A 23,080-nucleotide genomic window follows, 5' to 3' on the forward strand; every position below is an offset into this window, starting at 1 on the left:
ATGAAAATATGATTTCATGTTATAACATAAGAAAAAGGAAAGTGGGGATGTGACATCATCAGCCCACCTCGTGTATATTTATGACAATGTGCATAATTGTTTTCACAAAATAGGGCTTTACTTTAAAATTCAATAACTTTGTTATTTCATATCAGATTTCGATGAAATTTTCAATATTTTGCTTGGTGAATTTTACGCTACTTATTTAGATACGACTATTTTCAACTTTGGAGTACCCATTTATCATCATTCGTTAAAGTACAGTCCACCATTGGGTGTATCATCGTACTTGTATTTAAGCTAGATCCATCAAGTTACACTACCTTCAAACAATTTAGAAGATGCAGTCAAGATACATTTATAAAATGATGACATTCTGATGTACTTTCTTTAAAGCACCCCTACTCCCTTCACTTTTTGTCATTCAAAATAAGATCATATACAACCTAGTTTTTAGCACACATCTTATTTCAGCTTACATTGAAGCTCAACTTAAGATTTGGTTGATCCTCTAAAATATTTTTTAAAAGAAACTTACTTTCTTTTTTCTCAGCTGGTCAATAGCTTGACCACAGCAAAGTATTGTCCACTTCTCAGATTATCAAATATCAAGCCAATGAGATAATGCAAATATATCATTGTACCTTAGCCAGGGATAAAATCCTGCATGTATTATCAAAATTATCTTTGCCTAATATAAGTTTGCCTACATTGGAGTCATATCTAGGCATAAGTAGAGGGTGCGCCCTTGTGTATCAGGCTAAGAGACCATTTCATAATGCGTTCTTTTAAGAAACACAGAAATTCACTGGAAATAAGGAAGGAGTTAATAATGAATCTAACACATATCTCACATGTGGTAGTCAATATGAGTTTTATATGAATATTCCAGCAATTGACCCTTAAATTGGAAACCACCACTAAACCCAACAATATATCAGGGTTGTCCTCTGAGTATGAATCAACTGCCAGTGATTCAGGCTCATTTGAAAAGTAAACTAGTTTAGACTGGAAGTAAAACTATGTTCCAGGGGCCTTATCGACAGATATACACAGTACACCAATTCTTTCACTCCAGCTGCACTAGTTCTCACCATTTCTCAGTGCAAAATATACCTCAACACATGATAAAAACCGAGTCAATATGATACTCTTGTTTCTATCCTGGAAAATACTCCATAAGGCTAAAAGCACTGAAAAATGTCTGCATTCAAAAGGCAATATTCAACAACAAAAAAGATATAAACACTACTTACCTTGATACAATGTCTATTATGTTAGTGCAATAACACAAATTAAATATATTTCTGGTTAGAATTTTAGATGACTTACCAATAGGCTAACCATACACTTATACAAACTAATGTTAGAATTAAACTGAAAATATGTGCAGTTAAAACACATCAAATTGCAGATAGTGTATGGCAAAATTATAGATTCCCTTGTCATGTTCCCCCCCCCCCTCTCTCTCTCTCCCTCTCTCTCTCTAGTCATAGGGCAAATTAGCTGAAAAATATAGCACACTCAGGACTTAATAAGCATACACTCATTTAATTAATACACACCCCTGAGTCTGCAATACTATTACAAAATTAGGAATGTATGTTTGTATGACCAAATTATATTCGAAATATCTCATGAATCACAAAGGAATCACCATAATAGGAAGGTGCAAATTAAATGAAAAAGTTAATTGGGGAGAAAGACTATTTATTGTAAAATAACAGAATCAAGAGGATTACAAATTACAATCATCCCAACTCTCACTCACTCTATTTATTTCCAAAGTACAAGTAAACATAAAAACACACTGGTACCCAAATTACTCAATTGTTCAATACCATAGAGTTATAGTTTATCTACAGACTTCATGCAGATGTGGAGATATTCAAATTGGTTCTGTCTTTATTTACAAGTTAGTATGGGTGATTGAACTGGATCTTGGTTTCCGCCATAACTAATTTTAATTAAATTAATCCATATCTATAAATATCATTAATAAACTTCATCTGAAATGATCATTCAAGCAGTCTGATTCTCTGCAAACCACTTTATTCTATCACTCATTTAAAAAAAAATTAAGATAATTGCAAGTGATTCAAATATATCAAACTGAGATTGGCACTGATCTTAAATGTGTTTTGAAGAGAATAAAAGTTGGGATCAAACTCAATATCAATCAAATGTAACTCTTACGAGGATGGGCCCCTGAAAAGCCAGACTATCTGTAAAATAATAATTTGGATTATTCAAATTCACACTTTCAACTTCATATTAGAGGGGAGGGCGACAGTGAAGGGATAATCACATCATTCAAGAGTTTGTTCCAGACCAGTTCACCTGTCATTTCGATATCTCCTTCCATCTCAAAGAAACTCCTCTCGTGTCTTGGGAAGGTGTCTCCTGTTTCATCCTCAACATCATGTACATACAAGAATTCTTCTCCTTCATGTCCATATTGATGCATTCAAATCAAGCACAGTACATCAATTCAATTTTATGAAATTCAATCCTATAAGAGCCATCGATGGGTTTGACAGGCTTAATACTCTTGTAGTTCCCATTATAAAGTATGATAGATGTTCAACATTTTTCTTTTCAAAGTATACAAACAAGGTAATATTTACATTTTTTTATTTAAGTAAAACATGAATTTTCCCATGCTATTGGGAGAATAATCACAAAAAAAATTTACCCAACATTCAGAAATACAAAATTCTATACAACGGAAGATTTAATCGTGCATATACAGTTAGCTTTTGCTTTAAAAAACTTTTACAACTATTATCATAGTTTTACAACTATAATCATTCTTTATCATCTACTGGAGTTTCATTCAGAATTTTTAAGAAAATTCTAAAAATTATTTGTAATGTTTTACAATAGCTAACATTATGCCAAAAGGGGAGAATGAACTGACTATACTCTTACTCTGAAAATGCCAATTGTATACAAACATGAAACAATGCACAGAGTTTAACTTTTGCTAATGACTTGATATCAATTATCAAAAAGAAATTGAAATATTATAATAAAATTTTAGACAAGAAAATACTTTTGGTTTCAGTATATCAAAGTGGTATGATGGTATGATGGTGAGAATATAGAGTTTGACTGCGGTCAAATGAAAAATATCAACGATTAAAAAAATCCTAAAATTGAGTTTAGAAATGAAGAGGGGGAAATAAAATTTGGGGGAATAAAATCAAAGCATCCATCACAAAGCTATGAGAGTTAATTGATACTGTAAATACTTGAAATAATTTCAAGATGATTAATTCTTTGACATGACGCTGCAAATTTGCTAGATACATCTGAGGGTGTGTTCAATGTCAATTTTCAATTTAGACAGCAACATGAATCATGATTGAAAACTCAATTACAAAACACAGAACACAAAATCCATCAGTGGTGCACTGTACAGTGTCTTCAGTATAAAGCTGATCTTTTGTCGATCATCTTTAAATTTCCCACTTTGGTAAATGCAGCTTTAGTGCGTATTTGAAAGGTCAATTCTAGCACCTGCTTGTGCAGGCTTCCACTGCGAGAGCATATTTAAAGACTTTTCAAAACTCAATCAAGTTTGCATTTATTCCGTTCAATGTCACATTCGCGATGCTGAAGGTTGTAAAATCTTATCTGATCTCATTTCCAAACATATCTTCTTCAGTGTATAAATTTTCCTCCCAATCGTGATCTGAAAGACGTTTACTTTTGCAACCAGGAATGGGGAACATTAAAACACACCATTTGTTCTCATTATATCCACGTTGTGTAACAGCGTTTAAATATTATGATTCATGTTGCTGTTTAAATTTGAAAATTGGCAAATTTGAAAACACCCTTATGATAGTCCTGATTAATTGTCTCACTATGTAATCAAAATTTGAGTTATTCTTTGTAAAACTGATATCAATATTCATGGTTGCTGTTTAAATTGGAAATCAGCAAATTTGAAAACACTCTTCTAGTCCTGACTAATTGCCTCACTATGTAACCACTGATAAAAAAATTTTCACTGTCCATACAGGTCTAATAATTTGAATCAATTAAAAGGGGAATAATTATGCTGAGTAGAACACTGACATACATTAAAGAAGTAAAGTAAAGAATTAAATAACAATTACAAAACTAGATTTAAGTAAATGTAAATTTAAAAGCCTCTTTGGAGTGATTTTTAAAACTATATTTCTGCACATATTGATGAAACATGAAAAATTGGAAATTCATCAATATTACAAGGATTTTCTGCACCTAACCACCTTTGAAAAAGTAAAGATGTCATGACATAGCAGAGTTATACTTTGTCGGTCTGACTTTTTACATGTACATTGTGTAAAACAATTTAAGTCATATTATCATAACAATAATCATCTTCTTTCCAATGGCTAAATAATAAGATTGAAAATTTTAATAAATCACCTAGTGAATTCAGCAATAATGAATCTGTTATGTATTACACATGTAATTACAATGCAGAAAATTATTCAACTGTTTAATATTTCTAATCATTTCCAGTTCCAAAGATTAAGTCTATCCCATAATTCAGTATTAACATTTTAGTCAAGAACTTATTTTTGATTTCTCTAACATTTGGTTCTATGTGTAATTTTATGCCAATGATGATGATGATAATGATGATGATGGTATGCTGCTGATGATGGTGATGGTGTTGGTGGTGGTGGTGGTGGTGGTGGTGGTGGTGGTGGTGGTGGTGGTGGTGGTGGTGATGATTGATGATGATGATGATGATGATGATGATGATGATGATGATGATGATGATGATGATGATGATGATGATGATGATGATGATGATGATGATGATGATGATGATGATGATGATGATGATGATGATGATGATGATGATGATGATGATGATGATGATGATGATGATGATGATGATGATGATGATGATGATAATCACCAATGTAGATAATGTTGATGGAAAATGGTAGTAAATAATTGTGGTGATAATCAAAGTGATGATAGTAGTGCTGGTAGAAGCATTGACAGAAATTACCCTAACACTGCCTTCAACATTTCAAAGGTAATCACAATGTCTAAAGATAACTAGGCAAAATATTACCAACATAAACAGCCTTTTTGATATAATTTGCATAGAAAACCAGAACTATTCCAAAAATGAAATTGGCATGCAGCTAGCCTCTCATGTATACTGTACAAATCCCTTCACTTGGATAAATAACATTGATATACAGTTAATATGAATCTGCTGCATGGTGAGTATACATACAAATAATGAAATCCCAGAGTATATATATATTTTTTTAAATAGTAATGTTTTTCCACAATTCAAAAGTGCACCAATGTTTAATAAACATGATTTTTGTGGCATGATCTGAAAATGGCACATGCCTCCCACCCCCCCCCCCCCTTTAGCATGAAATGGGCACTAAGGTTAATTTTTAGTTTGAAGTGCCCACTTCTATTTTCATTGATTAAATTTTGTTTTCAATCTTGATGAATTTTCTCAACACCTTCATTGATATGATTCACTCATTTATATCAGGATGGATTGGATTCCCCCAATTAAAACAATCTGAAAAATGAAATCCACAATATGAAAAACTAATGCTATAATTCTCATAAATGAGTTCTAGGTCTAAGAGAACAGAGAGATCAATTTAAAGAAAAAAATACAAATACTTCAAACGGCTCGGAAAAAGAACAGTTTCACTTGTGACAATCATTTATGCTGGTACTGTATAAAGTGTGCTTCAGTTTAGATTGCATATTTCTGGGACAAATAATGAATGCATGCTTTTGTCAAAGGGTGTTTGATTGATTTCTATGGTTTGAGAATTGAAATCATGGCTACTTTATAAGAAAAATAATAGTTGGATTTTTAAAGCGCTTTTTGCCTGAGGACACAAATTGCTGCTATTATTACCCCGGCGATAGTCGTGCTGCCTACATGCGCTCTGGGTTGAGTGCAGCATGATGTGGGTAAATTTGTTGCTGAAGGTAAACACACCATTGCTTTTAACTTCCATATAATCCATTGTCTTGCGCCACAGGAACAATCATAAATTTAGCACCTTCTGACAATGGAATAAGGTCATCATTGGATATTTCAGAATGTATTCTTTTAAGTCAAGATCTAAATCATGATCTATTAATACATAAAATCTGCATAAATCATGGTCACAATTCAAACCATCTTTGTGAATTCTGTCCCATTTCATGAGATCATGACACTAAATGTATGGTATACCAATTCAGAATGCCTCTAAGATTGGAATCATGGCGAATAATATTATAATTTGTTCATAAATAAATAGCTAAAACATGCTGGACCCTGTACTACATGTGAAATCATAGTCCTGATGTAATTCAGAAAGTCAAGAAAACAAAGAGATCCAGTCAGAAGACACCATAACACAGTAACATACAAGTCATGAAAGGAAGGGAAAACAGAAAACAGTGAGAAGTTGCACCCACCCACACCCACCGTTCAATGATTCCAATATAACAAGAGCAAAAGAAAAAGGAACAAATAAGAAGAAAAATAACAAAATTTAATATATCATAATTGTTACTCATTGAACATAAATATCTACTATTGATAAAACATTAAAATCATTCCTAATATTTTAATTAAATCTATAATTTGGATGTTGCACTAGGGCCTAAATAACATTTTTCCCCAAATATTCTTCCTTAATTAAACATTGACAATAGAGATTAAGCAAACTCTTCAGGTTTATCAAACCATATATGGTTCAATGATTTGTTTTCCCTGGTTTATAGTTGTTCATTTTAAAAGTTATGTATTTATGACTTACTTCCCTGCATTGACAATACTTCCTGCACCATTACCTGGTTGCTTCTTATTCTTTGTCATGTCCATTTCATGTACTCACTTCTTCCATTATTGATTAGTACAGTGATGTCAAATAATATGGCATAGAACTTCAGCTTTCTTTCCTGGACTATATATTCTACAGTCGGGAGTTTGCATAAATTCTCTACAAATTACAAAATACCTGCTTTCATTCATGTGTTTGTATCACATCTAGCAAAAAGAAGAGAAATCTGCTTAAAAACCTTTCGACGTAAATCCATGGATATACTAAAGAGTTTATGATGTGAATACATGCATGGATACACTGAAGAGTTTCATTAATAATAAAATTTGACACTGACTGTAAAAGCTGCTGAAGGATAAACCCCGACCTTCATTTTCACAAGACACAGTGCCAAGCAGCACGCTGTTCATTATCATTCTATTTATTGGTATGAGCACGGACAGGACTGAAAGGGCCAATTTACAATCTCATTACATTGTAATTGATATGATGTGGGCACTAATGTAGATGAACACCAGTCCCTCAGGATGGATGAAATCATGATTTCAAGTTTGATGGTGCTGGTGTTGGTGTTGCCGATATCAAGCTCATGAATAGAATGGAAATCTGATCCAACAAAATTAGCTTTTACAGAAAAGATGAGTGCAAATCATCTTGAAAGAGAATTTAATAAGCACTAAAATCGACTCTTTCAGTACCTTTAAGTGATTTCATACTTTCCATTCTATCTGATGAGATTTCAATCATATTTCTCCTTAAATCCATTTTTATCTTCAAGAATTATAGCATGATGTGGAGACAAAAGTGCATAGGTATGATATGTCATTTGAAATCTCCAAATGTGATCTTCAGCTACAGGCCTTGCACACATGAGCTCCATGAGTATGGTATCTTGGATAAATTATCCTGAGCAAAAAACCTGAGTGCATCTTCATTTGCAGAGTAGCCGGACAATTCACCAAATAACATCATTTTGCCCTAAAAATATGTCCTGCATTGATTCAGGATTGCTATTTCAAGATGGAACCCAAGAAATGGCTGACATCTTTGCTACAAATAATTTTCAGATTGTCCCAATAGACTGATAGGGATAAATTTGCAGCAGTTGCAGAAAAAGCAAGATAAATTGGGTTGATGAAAATAGGCCTACGGTCGCTAATCTGGGGAAGACCAGATAGAATGACCGAGGACAGATGAACTGCTTTTTGCCCCCTCCAGACTTACCTTCAACAGTGATGGTTGGACTTTTCTTGATTTTCTTGTTGATGATTGGCTGTGTGCCCTTAGGAGGTAAGAGGGACTGCTGGTACCGGAGAATGGTCTCATCCTCACTGTCTGATGAAGACTCTTCATTCTCATATCCAAAGCTATCACCTACAAGGTTGATGGATGGATGAATGAATGAATGGCAAGGTGAAAGTTAGTACAGATGAGACATATGCAGGAAAAAAAAAACATTATATGGGACATGAGGTAAAGAGAGAGTGACATTCTCACATCTTGCAATCGAATGGGACGGAGAAGAGGAAGACTGTATCATGTAAATAAGAAAGTCTTCCATTAATAATCTTGCACATGGTATCATAACTACAAAGGAACATAAATAGACTGGTTATAAATTACAATTTCACCATTTCAATTTTTGCTATCATCCAATAAGATGGAATAGTTTCAGAAGCTTTAAACTGGTATCGATTGCAAATTTGTTATTATAAACTACTTTATTAAAAAGGCCCCAGGTTTAGTGTGTTGTGCCATTTTGGCGCACATTGTTGGTGGACCGACCCAGGACACTGTGCCAGTGATTTAAAATATACAGTTTAGATATCATACACAATGGGGAACACTGTTCATAAATAGGAGGCCGTTCTCATTACGCTTTCTAAAACTAATTTACTGGAAACCGATTCAGGAAACCACTTTGTAAGATCGCTTTGCTAGCGTTCCCACTTGATCACACGAAAGTGGTTTTCAAAATCACTTCACGTAAAGCGCTATTGTTGCTATGGAAACGCTCTCAGTGGGGTGACATGTTTCGCGCGAAATTGGAAACCGCAGCATAGGCATTCTACACCTGTCGTGTGGAGTAGCGCGCTCAAAATGTGCGAAGATCGCTTCCCGAAGAATGGTTGTGTCCTCACTTACGCTAAAACCAGTTTAACGAGGCAAAGCGATCTTGAAAACTACATCGCGAGGTGGTTTTCCAAACTGGTTTGGAAGATCGCTTCCAAGACCGCTTTGACCGTTCTCACTACGCGTTAAACTAGTTTCCACTAAACTAGTTTCCAGTAAACTAGTTTTAGGAACGTAGTGAGAACAGCCTCTATATAGGTCTGTATCAGATAGCTCACCAAGGAGGCCAAGAGCCCTATCTGGTAATGGTATAAAAAGGGGAGATTTTTCTGTTTTTCATTTCTATAAAGCAATTACTAAAGATAATATGATAGTGCCCAAAAGGAAAACAATAAGAAACAATGACATGACTAACATTTCTATATTTATAACCATTTTATCACCATATTTAACACTGTCATATTTACTTAAGAAACATTGCGACAGTAGTACAGCTAGAGTACAATAAGCATTCAGAAAAGGAAAATGGCTAGCTTGATTACCGAGAATGGCTTGTTTCTCCCTTTTTTTCTTCTTCTTCTCTTCCATACATGGGCATCCTCCACAGTTGGCAAAGCAAGCAATACGATTGAGGTACATGAAGAGTAGAATGAGGAACGTTAGAAAGATGAAGATGACAAGTAAGAAGATCAGAGCTGCCAGGGGAACTAGAAAATAGAAAAACAATAAAAAAAAGTAGAATTATCATCACTCAATCAAATGAAATTTCAAATTTTGTTGTTTTGTTAATGACTGGGCCAGTGGGCCCTGCTAAACAATGATTGCATTGATAATGAAGAGCAATTGATAATAAATATCAACTGCACGATAATTTATTAAACTTAATTTTACAGGACCCTTATTCTAGAAGCAGAGTATGGTGGAGATGTGGGACAGGCAAAAAGACATGACAGGAAAGATATGAGTAAAGGAAAGATAGGTTTTAGGTTGAAGGGGGATGGGGAGTGGAAAGAAATATTCCTGAAAGAGGAAAGAATGGAAGAAGAGGGGAAGGGGGGGTATGGAACTGGAAGTGACTTACATTAAAATTCAAATAAACAGTTGAATTTAAAATTTGTTTCTTCTTAGTACTGAATTTGGTCATGTGTAATGAGGTCGCCTACTTTTGCGTTCAAAAGTCCTTATCTCACTATCACGGAGCCTTCAAAGTGCCATTGACTTGACGACTTGGCGAGATACTTTATCTTGCCATGTCCAGATATAACCTTATTATGTCGACATGGCGAGATACATTATCTCGCCAAGTCGACTTATAAAAAGTTATATGTCGACATGGCGAGATACGTTATCTCGCCAATTCGACTTATAAAAAGTTATATGTCGACATGGCGAGATACGGTATCTTGCCAAGTTGACTTATAAAACATTATATGTCAACATAGCGAGATATTTTATCTTGCCAAGTCGACTTATAAAACATTATACGTCGACATGGCAAGATATGAAGTGTCCAAGGCCTGGCGAGAGTCCAAATATCTCGCCAAGTTAACATACAACTTTTTATAAGTCGACTTGGCAAGATAAAATATCTCGCCATGTTGACATATAACTTTTTATAAGTCAACTTGGCAAGATAACGTATCTCGCCATGTCGACATATAACCTTTTATAAGTCGACTTGGCGAGATAACGTATCTCGCCATGTCAACATATAACTTTTTATAAGTCGACTTTGCGAGATAACGTATCTCGCCATGTCGACATAATAAGGTTATGTTGACATGGCACGATAAAGTATCTCCCCAAGTCGTCAAGTCGATGGCACTTTAAAGGCTCCTTACACTATAAAGTAAACACCCTATGATAGTAAAAGTATATATTTTCTTAAAGGAAATTGCTTGATGAACCCAACTCAGAAATAGCATTAGGTGTAAGACTTAAGAGTTATATTGTGTTGAATAGAACAATATTAATACTTTTTAATCTCATATTAGTGGTGATAATAGTTTGTATAGTCCCCCTATGGCCAAAATTATCACATTACTATACAGTATTGTACAGAGTCAGACCTTTCTAACAATGTATGATTTTATTGGGTTTATAGTTAAGAAATTCTTCAAAATCAGCCAGAATTAATGCCACTTTTTTTTTTGGGGGGGATGTTAATTATTGTGTGTTATTATTGCTGTATTACCATTACATGGTGAGTATATCTGCTTTGTAAATCTGATTAAAGGTATAAACCAATTTGAAAGCAACTATGATACTCAAGATTAAAGGTATTCAAAAGAAACTATGATAGCATTAGACCAAATAATGCTTCCAAGATTCTTCACATATTGTTGGTCTGAATGTCTCAGGCCTGTGCCATATTTGACCTTTAAGATCTACAACAAAACAAAATAGCACTTTCATCCTACAGAATATTAGAAATAATTTTTTTACACCAAAGCTACATTGAAAATAAGAGTAACTGTGAAGAAAATATGTATAGGGAAGAATTGTTGTGAAACGTGCAGAATTGTGACAATTTTTCCATTTCTTTTTCAATGTTTTTTAATCTTGTTTTTCATTTTTAAAAGACAATTACACTGCCAAAATTGTTTTTCAATCAATTAACAGTAAAGAAGAATGTTCTAGCTTTAATTTGATACCAAATTTGTAGTTGGAAGTCCAGTTTTCACAATTTTTTTTTAGTTTTATCCAAAAATGCATAAAACTTTGAGAATCCCCATTGACTTTGTACAGGTGACACCGCTTCCGGTACGACCCCTGGTGCTCTGTCTTTTAAGATCTATGTGTAACTCATGTTCTATGTATCCTAGAGCTAGGAAACTTTCTACATTATTAGCTAATGATTCAGCTTTAAAATTATACCAAACTTTGGTGGCATAGCTTCTTTGCTGCATTTCGAAAATAATTAAGAATAACTCTACAAATTAGCAAAAATATGTAAAAGCACCATCCTTCTTGGTGGGTGACCTCATGACACATGACCATTTGTGGGAGAAGAAAACTAATATCTAGCTTGTGTAACTTTCATGTGGTACATCGAACATTTTCAAATACACCAATAAATCAAATCATCAAGGGCCAGGTGAAAACATTATTATAGAAGTTGAAGTGAATTTTATTAGGGAATGAGACAGTGTTTCCACTCTTCCCGAAATTCAGGAAATTTTGACTTTTTCCAGGAAAAGTTCGGGAAATGAAAAAATTCCAGGAAATTTCGGGAAATCTGAAAATTACAATTAAACGTAGGAACTATTAATATTCATGTTATATTTACATAATTTTTTACCTCCATACGTAGCTCAAAATTTTCCGCTTGCGCTCCGTGCTCGCATTTCGTAATTTTGTTCTTATTTTTAAAGAGGGCACGAACAAAAAAATGCAAAATCCCCTGATTTTGGCCACCTCGACCAAATTTACGCTCGCTGTATTATTGCCCTATTTTTTGTTTAAAATCAAAATTGAAAATTCCAGGAAATATTTACAAATTTCAGGAAATTTGGGATTCAGTTTCGGGAAATTTATTTTGGAGCTGTGGAAACACTGGAATGAGAGAGAATTAGGATGACAGTCAAATTGAAACACTCCACAACATATAGCCTATACACAATATGCAAAATCCTGGTGTTAATTATGAATCACCACCTGGCATTAAATTTCTCTTGGTGTTAAATCAACACTACAACACCTATGTGTGTCATTTCAAAGTACAATTTCTTGTTAATTTGGGGGTTAATTCATTCCTGGTTACAAGTTGATTTGAAATTTTAAAAACTTCTGATTCAACTACTGGATGATGGAAAAATATTGTGAACATATTAAAACCGAGGTAACTCCACTTGGTGTGGTCTGTTAGTAATACTAAGATCAGCTAGTATACTTGTACAAAAACACTGGTAGAAATGTCAAATAAACAGCAAATTTTGTCACTGTTTGGGGCTTCGCAAAAAAGGTAGACCTGTATGAAACATAATTAATCAACTATCTGAGCCCTCTTTCCATTATAAAATCTTGAATCTAACTGTTTGTCAACTACTTGTTAAACATATGAAACTTGTTATAGGGTAGGTTATCCTGACCTATGCATCTACTCTAGATAATTTTAAAACTAAAATTCACATACTCTTAAAAAAAATACAGAACCTGATATAAACTACATGTACACAGTGATTGTGTACACACTCACAGCAAACAAAAAAGTGGAGTGCTTTATTTGAAAATATAATGTCAAACAGGAGACTTACTCTTTGCACCATCTTTGAGCATGGCATGACAGGACAAACAATTTGACAAAAAAATATAGTTCAATACAGATGTCTCGACACAAATTCTTGCACACAAAAAAATGATTGAACATGGATATTGTATATGCACATGAATCATGGACAATTTATGGTGAAAAAGAAAAATGAAAGCGAACTCAAACATCAGACCTGCAGCCCTTTCATGATACATTACTTACTAGAGAATATCCTAAATTCAACTGGATCCTTTTCAGCCATTTTGACCAATCAATTCAAATTAAGAAAGCAACAGAATAGCTCCTTTTGGTGGCACTTGTAAATAGCAGTAGTTTTTCAATGCCAGATTCAGTACATGTGCATGGTGTAGCGCATAAACTGAGACCAAGGCCATCAAATTATTGTGCTTATAAATATGGATGGCATTGAATATATTGTATACAGGTGTCATACAGAAATTGTTAATATGAATGTGTGAACAAGTACACAGATAATCACAAAGCTAGTCTTTATTTAACCAATAAATGGTATTAATTTGACAAGGAACCATAGCTTTAAATTGTTACCTCTCCAAAGATCTTTTCTTTAAAATAAATATAATGTCTCCATAAGACTATGATTCTTGCTCTATTACGTTTTCTCAATCTTAGAATATAGGCCTATTCCTATATATGATAATTTGATTTTGCCATTTTGAAATTTATCATTCTTTAATCTTTTTTATTCTTATTTTATTTTTATCTTTTTTCTCTTTTTATTTATCATAATTTTTCATTTTTCATTTATTTATGTATTTGTTTGTTGATTTATTTAATTATTTATATATTTGGGGGGTATTCTTTGCATTTCAGGAGCTACATTTGTTACTGCTCATTTGGCATAAATTATAAATGCTCCTACATGTACATCTACAATAGTAAGTACATGTACTGGCATAAAGCTATTGGGCTGAACGCATCATACAACTAAATACAAATTTTGCACATTCCGGCATGAAACTTGCATTTGTTTTATGAATAAAAGTAAATTTTAGCCTTTGCTCGAAATCTGGATTGTTGCATCAAAACTTGTAATTGTAAAATATAAGGCTCAATAATTGATTAATTAAAAATGAATCATTCAAAATAAAATGATCCTTTGAAATAGACAAGAAAATACTTAAATTCACCAAGAAAAAAATTGCTTCTACCTGAACATAATGATCTACACAATGGCTATTTGCTTCTGTTGGAAAGGAGGAATGCATTCAAGATCACTCAAGAATGTGATGATATTCACATGTCTATTGCAACCAAAACAAATAGACCAGTTTGCAGTTCTTTCATGGACAGTTTTGGTCAAATGACTTTTCATTTCTTTCATTATGATAATGAATTTTAATTTGTTGTATCAGCCCATTAGTCATGAATTCATATGGTTCTAAAGACTCTACATTTGTATCCAATGTTTCATAACTTTTGTTTCATTTTTTATAGTCATGGAAAGTTTTTGAACATTTGTTGTCAAACCAAACATTCAACTTGATCCTCTGACATTTTAACATTTACAAAAAAAAGTATACATCTAGATTTTTTTACAGGGGTTAAGTTATGAATACTCACGACCAGCTAATTCCGCCATCTTTAATTAGTTTTCTGCTTTATCAGGCTCACAGAATTGAAAATTAGATCTATTTCAGTATTCCTTGTCCGTTTCCTTGCGAGCCTCTGTACCCAGCTTCACTTGGTAGAAATGTTCCTCATTAAATCGATCTAGGTACAACCTCAGAAGAATACAGTTCCTGTGATTCAAAAACAGAAAAGTAAACTCAGACATCCAATCCAATCCTTTACCTCAAATACTGTGTTACCATACGAAATACGTCAAATTTTCTAGTTTTACAAGTAGGGGAAATCATGCATACCAACAGTGCCATAGTGGCATAGTCTCAGGTAGACTCCATTGAGTTTTCTTCACTAACCATGCATAATAATGACATGCATTAGATATGCAGATCCTCACTCTTATGTGATTACTGAATCATGACATTTGGTGTCTGAATAAAATTCCACAGGGAATTCACCCTTGACAATCCCTCAACCAAATTATAATTCAGGTTATTTGCTGAAGGAGCCCCACTGGCTGTGGTTTCATAAACATTGCACATTGTAAAGGCAATAACCCATTTCACAACTGCAACTATATAAATGACTACAGGCTATTGCAAGTGGAAAACACGAGTTTTAAAGAGTAAATGGATACTATGTAAAAGTTATCTGTGTTGATGAAAATATAACAAACATTGTATGGTTTTACTCCACATCACATGTACTACTCCACAATTCTGTTTGATGACAAAAGACTTCCATCTAAAGAAAAGGAAAAATGTAGGCCACTAAAAACAAGACATAAAGCTACTGAAATGAGGCAATGTGGATTTATGAGGATGAAATTAACTTTACTATTTTTTAATTTTATTTGAATAAATTTTCTATCAATGTCACATCAAGGTATACTTCCCCTTTAATACAGAATCTGATATTTCATATTTTTGCTGGTAGCAGATGAATTTCTTGCTGGCCGATTATCATAGTAAGAGAACCCACACAAGCAAAATATAATCCCACTTGTGATTTGTTATAAATACACTATTAATGTGCATACACTCTGGGCTCTTAATAACATAATAGTACTTCAAACTTGGTTTTCTTCCTGAATATTAAGTGCATCAAGATTTGTGTTGCACGATATCGCATTTATCTGATTCGTACCTTTTTTTATTTTATATTGCAACATTTGAAATAAAACAATAAATAGGCCTAAATGAACTGATTTGATTTGGGCAAACATTGTCATCCTTGATTGCTTTTGGAGTAAACAATCATTCAACCATACCATTATCATTTTTTTAAATTATTTTTTATTTATTAATTTTTTTAGAGGGGGTCGGGGAGAATGTAAACATATTTCAGAAATTAAACTTATGAATTACTGTATTCTACATGATACTTGTTCCAAGTTTTTCCATCCCCCCCCCCCCCCCTTCTTGCATTAATTGCAATTTTCATTTTTATAGAGAAAAATCCAAGAAGCATAACATTGGAAATTTCATCAAAATCGGATGTAAAATAGTAAAGTTATGACATTTTAAGGTTTTGCTAAATTTCACAAAACAGTTATATGCACATCCTGGTCGGTATGCAAATGAGGGTACTGATGACGTCACTCACTCACTTTTTCTTTTGTATTCTATTATATGAAATATCTTAATTTTCTCCTCATTGGAAGGTGAAATAAGTTTTTTTCCTCCATCAACATGGGGAATAACAATTGTTCTAACATTTTATGGTTCAATAAAACTGGTCCTGATTGTCAAATCTGTAAAAATTGAAATATTGTATGATTCAAACAATAAAAAACAAAAGAAATAGTGAGTGGAGGACATCACCAACTCTCTCATTTGCGTGTTGCCGAGTTATGCATATAACTGTTTTGTGGAAAAAAAAGTGAAACTTTAAAATGTCATAACTTTCTTATTTTACATCAGATTTTGATGAAAATATCACCATTATTCTTGTTTGATTTTTCTCTATTGATTCAAATCAACATTTTTCTGGGGTGGACTTGACCTTTAAAAACATGCTGGAAAAAAGCAACAAGATATTGGTTTTCCTTTAAGTTCAGTTATTTATATTCATTATTCAGTTGCAGACTTGCAGCTTTGGCAAATAGTTCAGCTTTGTTTACATTCTTGATGCTTATGTCCATTTGTCAGATTTCCATTGACTTTCAACCTGCTTCTCTACTCTCTAGTCATTCCTTTCCTTTGTGTTCATTCATTACACTCTCACATCAGAATAGGATTCGGAAAGGAATGACTTGAGAAGCAGGTTGAAAGTCAATGGACATAAGCATCAAGAATGTAAACAAAGCTGAACTAAATACCAAAGCTACAAGTCTGCAACTGAATAAATGAAATTGTGAATAATACCTTGGTCATATGTGCTCTACGGCGTATGGCGAGGCAAGAACAGCTGTTTTAACATTTTAGTACCAGCTACATATAGGTGGTTTGAATAACAAGTGGAGCGCCATTGGCAGTCTCACCAGACCTGCATCACACGATTCAATATAGCAGCAGTGCTGACTTTGAAAACTACTACATGTATAACATAATTATTCACAAAAAACACAATTCATATAATGATACAATACTATGTTCATTGACGATAAATGACATTGGACCTTGATCATGCAACCTAAGACTTGTCAGTGATACTTGATTACCCCTATGTATCCACATTTCATAAACTATATCTATAAACTTTGAAAGTTATGACAGCAATCTAATAATTACCTCCAAAATGGCCAAAGTTCATTGACCTTAATTGACCTTTGACTTTGGTCATGTGACCTGAAACTAGCATGAGATGTTCAGTGATACTTGATTACTCTTATGTCCAAGTTTTATGAACTAGATCCATACACTTTCAGAGTTATGATGGATATTCAACAATTCCCCCAACATGGCCAAAGTTCATTGACCTTTGACCTTGATCATGTGACCTGAAACTCACACAGGATGCTCAGTGATACTTGATTACTCTTATGTCCAAGTTTAATGAAATAGACCAATACACTTACAGAGTTATGTTAATTCAACAAATACCCCCAATATGGCCAAAATTCATTGACCTTAAATGACATTTGACCTTGGTCATGTGACTTGAAACTCAAACAGGATGTTCAGTAATACTTGATTACCCTTATTGCAAAGTTTCATGAACAAGGTCCATATACTTTCGAAGTTAATGACGAAATTTCAAAAACTTAACCTTAGGTTAAGATTTTGATGTTGATTCCCCCAACATGGTCTAAGTTTATTGACCTTAAAATGACCTTTGACCTTGGTCATGTGACTTGAAACTAAAAGAGGACATTCAATAATACTTAATTAACCTTATGTCCAAGTTTCATGTACTAGGTCCATATACTTTCTAAGTTATGCTGTCATTTCAAAAACTTAACCTTCTGTTAAGATTTGATGTTGACGCCGCCGTCGGAAAAGCAGCTCCTATAGTCTCACTCTGCTATGCAGGTGAGACAAAAATGAATAAAATGGCTGTTTCCAACTCGCCGTATGGCTGCCGTACAGCAAATGTGACCGAAGTATAACTGAACTTAAAAGAAAGCAATGTCAAAACAACAGCCTTGCCATATTTTAGGATCATTTGAATGCAATTAAATGACAAAACCTGTCATTGAAGTAGCCCATAGATCATAATGTACTAGTATTCCTGTCACTTGGTCTATGTGATAAAGGGGAAGTCTGTCCTAAAGTCAATTTTCATAAAAGCAGAAATTGAGAAAAACAAATTAATATTAGGTTTGGCCAAAATAAATCAAGGAATAACTACAATTCCATTTAAACTTAAATTTGTTCATGTTCATGTACAAGCAGCACCCCTTTTCATGTTAAATGACTAAATGTAAGTGCCATTTCCTCAGAAAACTTACAATTAAACCTACATACTGTACATTCATTCAAGACAACAAAGAGATTAATTCACACAAGCTTATGTTAAGAAAATATATTTAGTGATTATACTGAACTATTGAAAAATGAAAATTTATAGAATTCAAATGATCGTGGAATTTGCTTGCATTAGATATCACAAAATTGAAATTTGATTAAGATTCAATTTTGGGATGTCATAGGGGAGAAGCAGCCTGATATTTCAAGTTTATACATTTGATTAAGTGCCACTTCCTAAGAAAATTGAAAATGATTTTATCTCATCATTCATTACAATCACACATTATATCATAGAGTATGCTTTTATAATAAAGAAATAATCATCATGAATTATGAAAATTATATCTTTAGAATGTCACGAAATTGAAATTTTTTAAATAACTGATTGATAATTCGTCCAAACTTTCAATGTGTCTCATTTTTACCTGGATCTCCCCTCTTCCCTCCCCCCCCCCCCTTAAAAAATGGATGACATGAGGTGGTTTCAGACCGCCTCGAAGTTCGCCAGTTCCAGGTATTCTCTGATCGGGAAATTTACCCCGATCAGAAAATACCAGGTATTTTGGCGGTCTGAAAGCAAACTACGCGTAATATCCCCGAAAGAAAATACCCGATAAATAGTAGGTACTTGGCGAAATTACGAGAACTTTCGCGGGGATTTTTCCAAGGTCGTGGGTATTTTGGCGGTCTGAAAGCAAATTACGGGAACTTTTAGCCCAGCGTGTCGTTGGGTGCGGCGCCGTGCATGGGTTGCTGCTGGGCTAGTGATTTTGAATTTCGCGCCTTGCTGCTTATCAGACCATACTGCGCATGCTCGTAACTTCAGGAACTTATCCAGAAGGATATGTTTCAGGGCGGTGTGAATGCAGGAATAATTAATGGGTATTTTTCAGCCTAAAAAAGTTCTCGTAATTTAACGGGGATTCTTGTGATCGAGGCGGTTTGAAACCACCTATGGTGGATATCAAGTTTATCTCCATTAAAGATTGATCTTTTAAACTTCATCTAAAGAAAAAGATTTGTGTCTATCCTTACATAAAGAAATGAGCAGACATTAAGGAAAACTTGCTTAATGGAGTACTCCAGGCTGAAAATAATATATTTTGAACAGATTAAGTAAAAATATTTTTTTTAAATGAAAATTTCATCAAAATGGAACAAGGTATTACAAAGTTATGACATTTTAAAGCCTTCCATAGACGCATATCTTCATGAATTTGCAATATGAACAAGCTGATGAGGTCATATCGCCATTCATTATCTTGCATTCTATTATTTATACAAAATTATATTTATTTAAATTTTTCCTACAAGAATGAAGAAAAACTAGATTGACTACTGATGAATTCAATGAGTAAGATAATCATTGTGAAACTTATTTTGTTACAAGGAGTAAATCATACACACATGTATGAAAATATAATGATTTCTTGTTTCATCATGATTTCAACGTCGATCTGGCACTGCTCATTGGCTGCCAGAACCATGATCAATTGGGCAAAGTGAATTTTCTTTTACAGATTTCTATTTCAAACAATAATATATGGATTATTTTATATTTCATCATCATCATCATCAACATCATCATCATATCATCAACAAAACTTTTTTTTGTGAGCTGTTGCTTCCTTTTTCCCGCCATGTCAAAATCAGGCTACTAATATGTCTTTGTCAAGATTAAAGCCTACTTGAGCACAAATGGTAATCCTCCTATGCAGAGCTGCTCTGTCGCTGGCTGATGGCGTGCAGGAACCCCATGTGCAGGAGAATGTCTTTGATGGACGCGCAGCTAGGTGTGGTACATGTAGCATGATTTGTGCACATGTGAACCAACAGAATGTAGTGCCACTGCGAGTAGGCCTATGAGGTCGGGCCAGCCGTTACGAGGCCGTAAATTAAACATGGGTATAATACCACCTTCATACTTTTCTTTCTTTTTAAGCGTTTCTCTCAAGTTAAAAAAGACACTTTTTTCTGAAGGTTGCCCCAAAAAAGGGGGCCGGCTCAGCCCCTGAGGACTATCCCTCTAAAAATAATGAACTGAACAGACTTACCATCCTTAAATTAATCTGCACATATTTTACACATATAGCCTCACACACAAACATAACCATACTATATAGCTAAACAAAGTATGATCAAGAAAATAATGCAATAGTTGCACATTTATGGAAAAGTTTTGTTCTTTTCTTTTTTATCACTGCCAATAGAACTTTGGGTTGAATGTTAATTAAGAAAGAAATTAGTACCACAACCACACAGACCCTCCAATTCCCCCCCCCCCACACACACACACACAAATGTTTGCACAGACCAAAAGCTAGCCAGTCTATTATTAGTCTGCTATGCAGACTCTGAATGGCTCGTGAAGTAGGATCTACAGCTGGTTTGCGAAGCAAACCAGCCTGAAAGGGCGAGCGTAGCGAGCCATTTCAGATCTGCAGATCTGCAGGCTGCTATGCAGACTCCTTGAATCAGCTGTGATACACACACTGCAGATTGTGGGTGTGTGTGTGTGTGTGTGTATTTGAGTTTTGTCAGACGTGTATCAATCAGATATGATTATTTACGTCTGGGACCGACCTTTAACGTCACCATCCGAAAGACGTGACCAGGGCTCGAACCTGTGCATCAATTTGTAACTTCCCCGCATAGCTTGGATTACAGGCGCACGCCACAACGCCCAGTGGGTCTACAGTTGTAGACTAGTCTATTATCATCATCAGTTGTTTTGCCGAACTACGTTTATTCGACTCCAATCCAGACCATGCTGGGATGGTCACAAACTCAGTCAGGAATTTATAAATAAATAAATAAATTTGTGTACTGCCTTAATATGTCAAAGCAAAGAATAAAGATCGGCCACAATTAATTTGGCCAATGTTAGTTGGCCAACATAACATCAGACTACACAGTTAAAAACTGGTGTTGATATTTAAATCAACACAACATTAGGGACTCGGAGCTTCACGATGTCAAACTCAGCTCAAACCTTTATCAGAAGGGGCTATACATGTAGTACATTGGCGGTTCACTTTCCAAACTAGGTAAAGAAAAACAAACTTCCTCTTCAGATCGATTCCCGGGAAACGCAAACACGCGGCATATGTAAACATATTTCAAATTATGGCCCAAATTCTCATATTAATCCTTATTAATGAAAATAAATCTGCAATCATAGAAAATGGAACAAATTCTTCGGTGACTCACCATCCACCTTCCCCGGCTATGTATGAGTAGTTATCTCTCCACTGTTTGACTTCTACACAGTACCAGTACGTCCGGCTGACTCCAGTCGCTCTCCGCTCTGCCGATCCCTCAACAAGGGACGCGAGAAGCCTCCAAAGAACTTTCTCTTACCGTAGGCCTACTAGTACTTTTCGTAAATAGAGCACTCAAATTCTCAATCGATAAAGAGATTAACAGGGGGGTGGATCCCAGTGGACATCAAGCTGCACATAATGGATGGACCGATGAACGAATTTTATTAGTCTGATTGATTATCTTATTATAGGCTAGTTTATTTCAAAGTTTCCACAAAACAAGAGATGTCTTCACATTGGCAAAGGCGAGGAAGATGATGATGATGAAAATGATAATAAAAATAATAATAATAATAATAATAAAAATAACAATAATAATAATGATATAATAATTATTATAATAGTACTAATCGTAATAATAGTAATAACAATAATAAAGATAATAATGATAATAATAATAATAATAATAATAACAATGGTAATAATAACAATAATGATCATGATAACAATAATAATAAAAACAACAACAATCATAATAGTTGGATTTATGTAACGATTTTTTTTTTTACCGCGGATCCTAAGCGCTGCCGCTATTACCCCAGATTTAGCTCAATCTATCATAATCGGCGCTCAGTGCCATCACTCTGAATCAACACATCAATCAACACATTCGATCACTTCACCTGGGTCGAGTGCAGCACAATAGGCCTATCTTGCTGAAGGAAAACACGCCATGGCAAGATTCGAACCCGCGACCCTCTGTTTGAAAGGCGAGAGTCAGAACCACTAGACTACGATGCGCCCACAATTTTGGTCATGTGCAGAGTGTTTTTATCATCATTTTTCCTCGAAAGGCCCCTGGCCCTAAATTAATTTCATGGATACCAGGGGCCCGTCTTTCAAAGAGTTGCGATTAATCCGATCAATCGCAACTATGGAAAGCCAGCAAAGTCAACATATAAAATGCATGCTTGTTCAAAAAAAAATCTAGATATGAATGTGTATACATAAATTCATTGATTTCTTGACAATTGGGCGTATTCTCCTTTGGTTACAAAGGACATTTTGCAAATTTCCTGTAGAATAAATTATGACACTGATGGATTTCCATACAGTTACGATTGATGGGATCAATCCATAGAGATA

The 23,080-nt window shown here is 34.3% G+C and overlaps 1 protein-coding gene across 2 annotated transcripts; it reads right to left on the reverse strand.

The window, feature by feature from the left end:
• Positions 1 to 1,718: 1,718 nt before the first annotated feature.
• LOC129264853 (synaptotagmin-14-like) lies at positions 1,719 to 22,093 on the reverse strand. 2 transcript variants are annotated; one of them, XM_064102103.1, is made up of 5 exons: positions 21,882 to 22,093; positions 14,758 to 14,936; positions 9,446 to 9,610; positions 8,055 to 8,204; positions 1,719 to 2,445 (listed from the first exon to the last, which is right to left on the reverse strand). In XM_064102103.1, exons 2-5 carry the CDS (start codon positions 14,774 to 14,776, stop codon positions 2,270 to 2,272), a joined length of 510 nt encoding a protein of 169 aa, XP_063958173.1. In that variant the 5' UTR covers positions 14,777 to 14,936; positions 21,882 to 22,093; the 3' UTR covers positions 1,719 to 2,269. The 2 variants fall into 2 exon arrangements, with proteins under 2 accessions (XP_063958173.1, XP_063958174.1); XM_064102104.1 differs by lacking the exon at positions 21,882 to 22,093 and adding an exon at positions 15,060 to 15,166.
• Positions 22,094 to 23,080: the final 987 nt, after the last annotated feature.

Source organism: Lytechinus pictus, chromosome 7 (genome assembly GCF_037042905.1).
Source record: "Lytechinus pictus isolate F3 Inbred chromosome 7, Lp3.0, whole genome shotgun sequence".
In the NCBI taxonomy this organism is placed as follows: Eukaryota; Metazoa; Echinodermata; class Echinoidea; order Temnopleuroida; family Toxopneustidae; genus Lytechinus; species Lytechinus pictus.

Excerpts from the sequence above, each read along its gene's own strand:
- LOC129264853 (XM_064102103.1), bottom strand. Across the intron at positions 8,205-9,445 it reads GGAGAAACAAGCCATTCTCG|GTGATAGCTTTGGATATGAG; the intron begins GTAATCAAGCTA and ends TCAACCTTGTAG. Across the intron at positions 2,446-8,054 it reads TCCAACCATCACTGTTGAAG|GAGAAGAATTCTTGTATGTA; the intron begins GTAAGTCTGGAG and ends ATGGACATGAAG.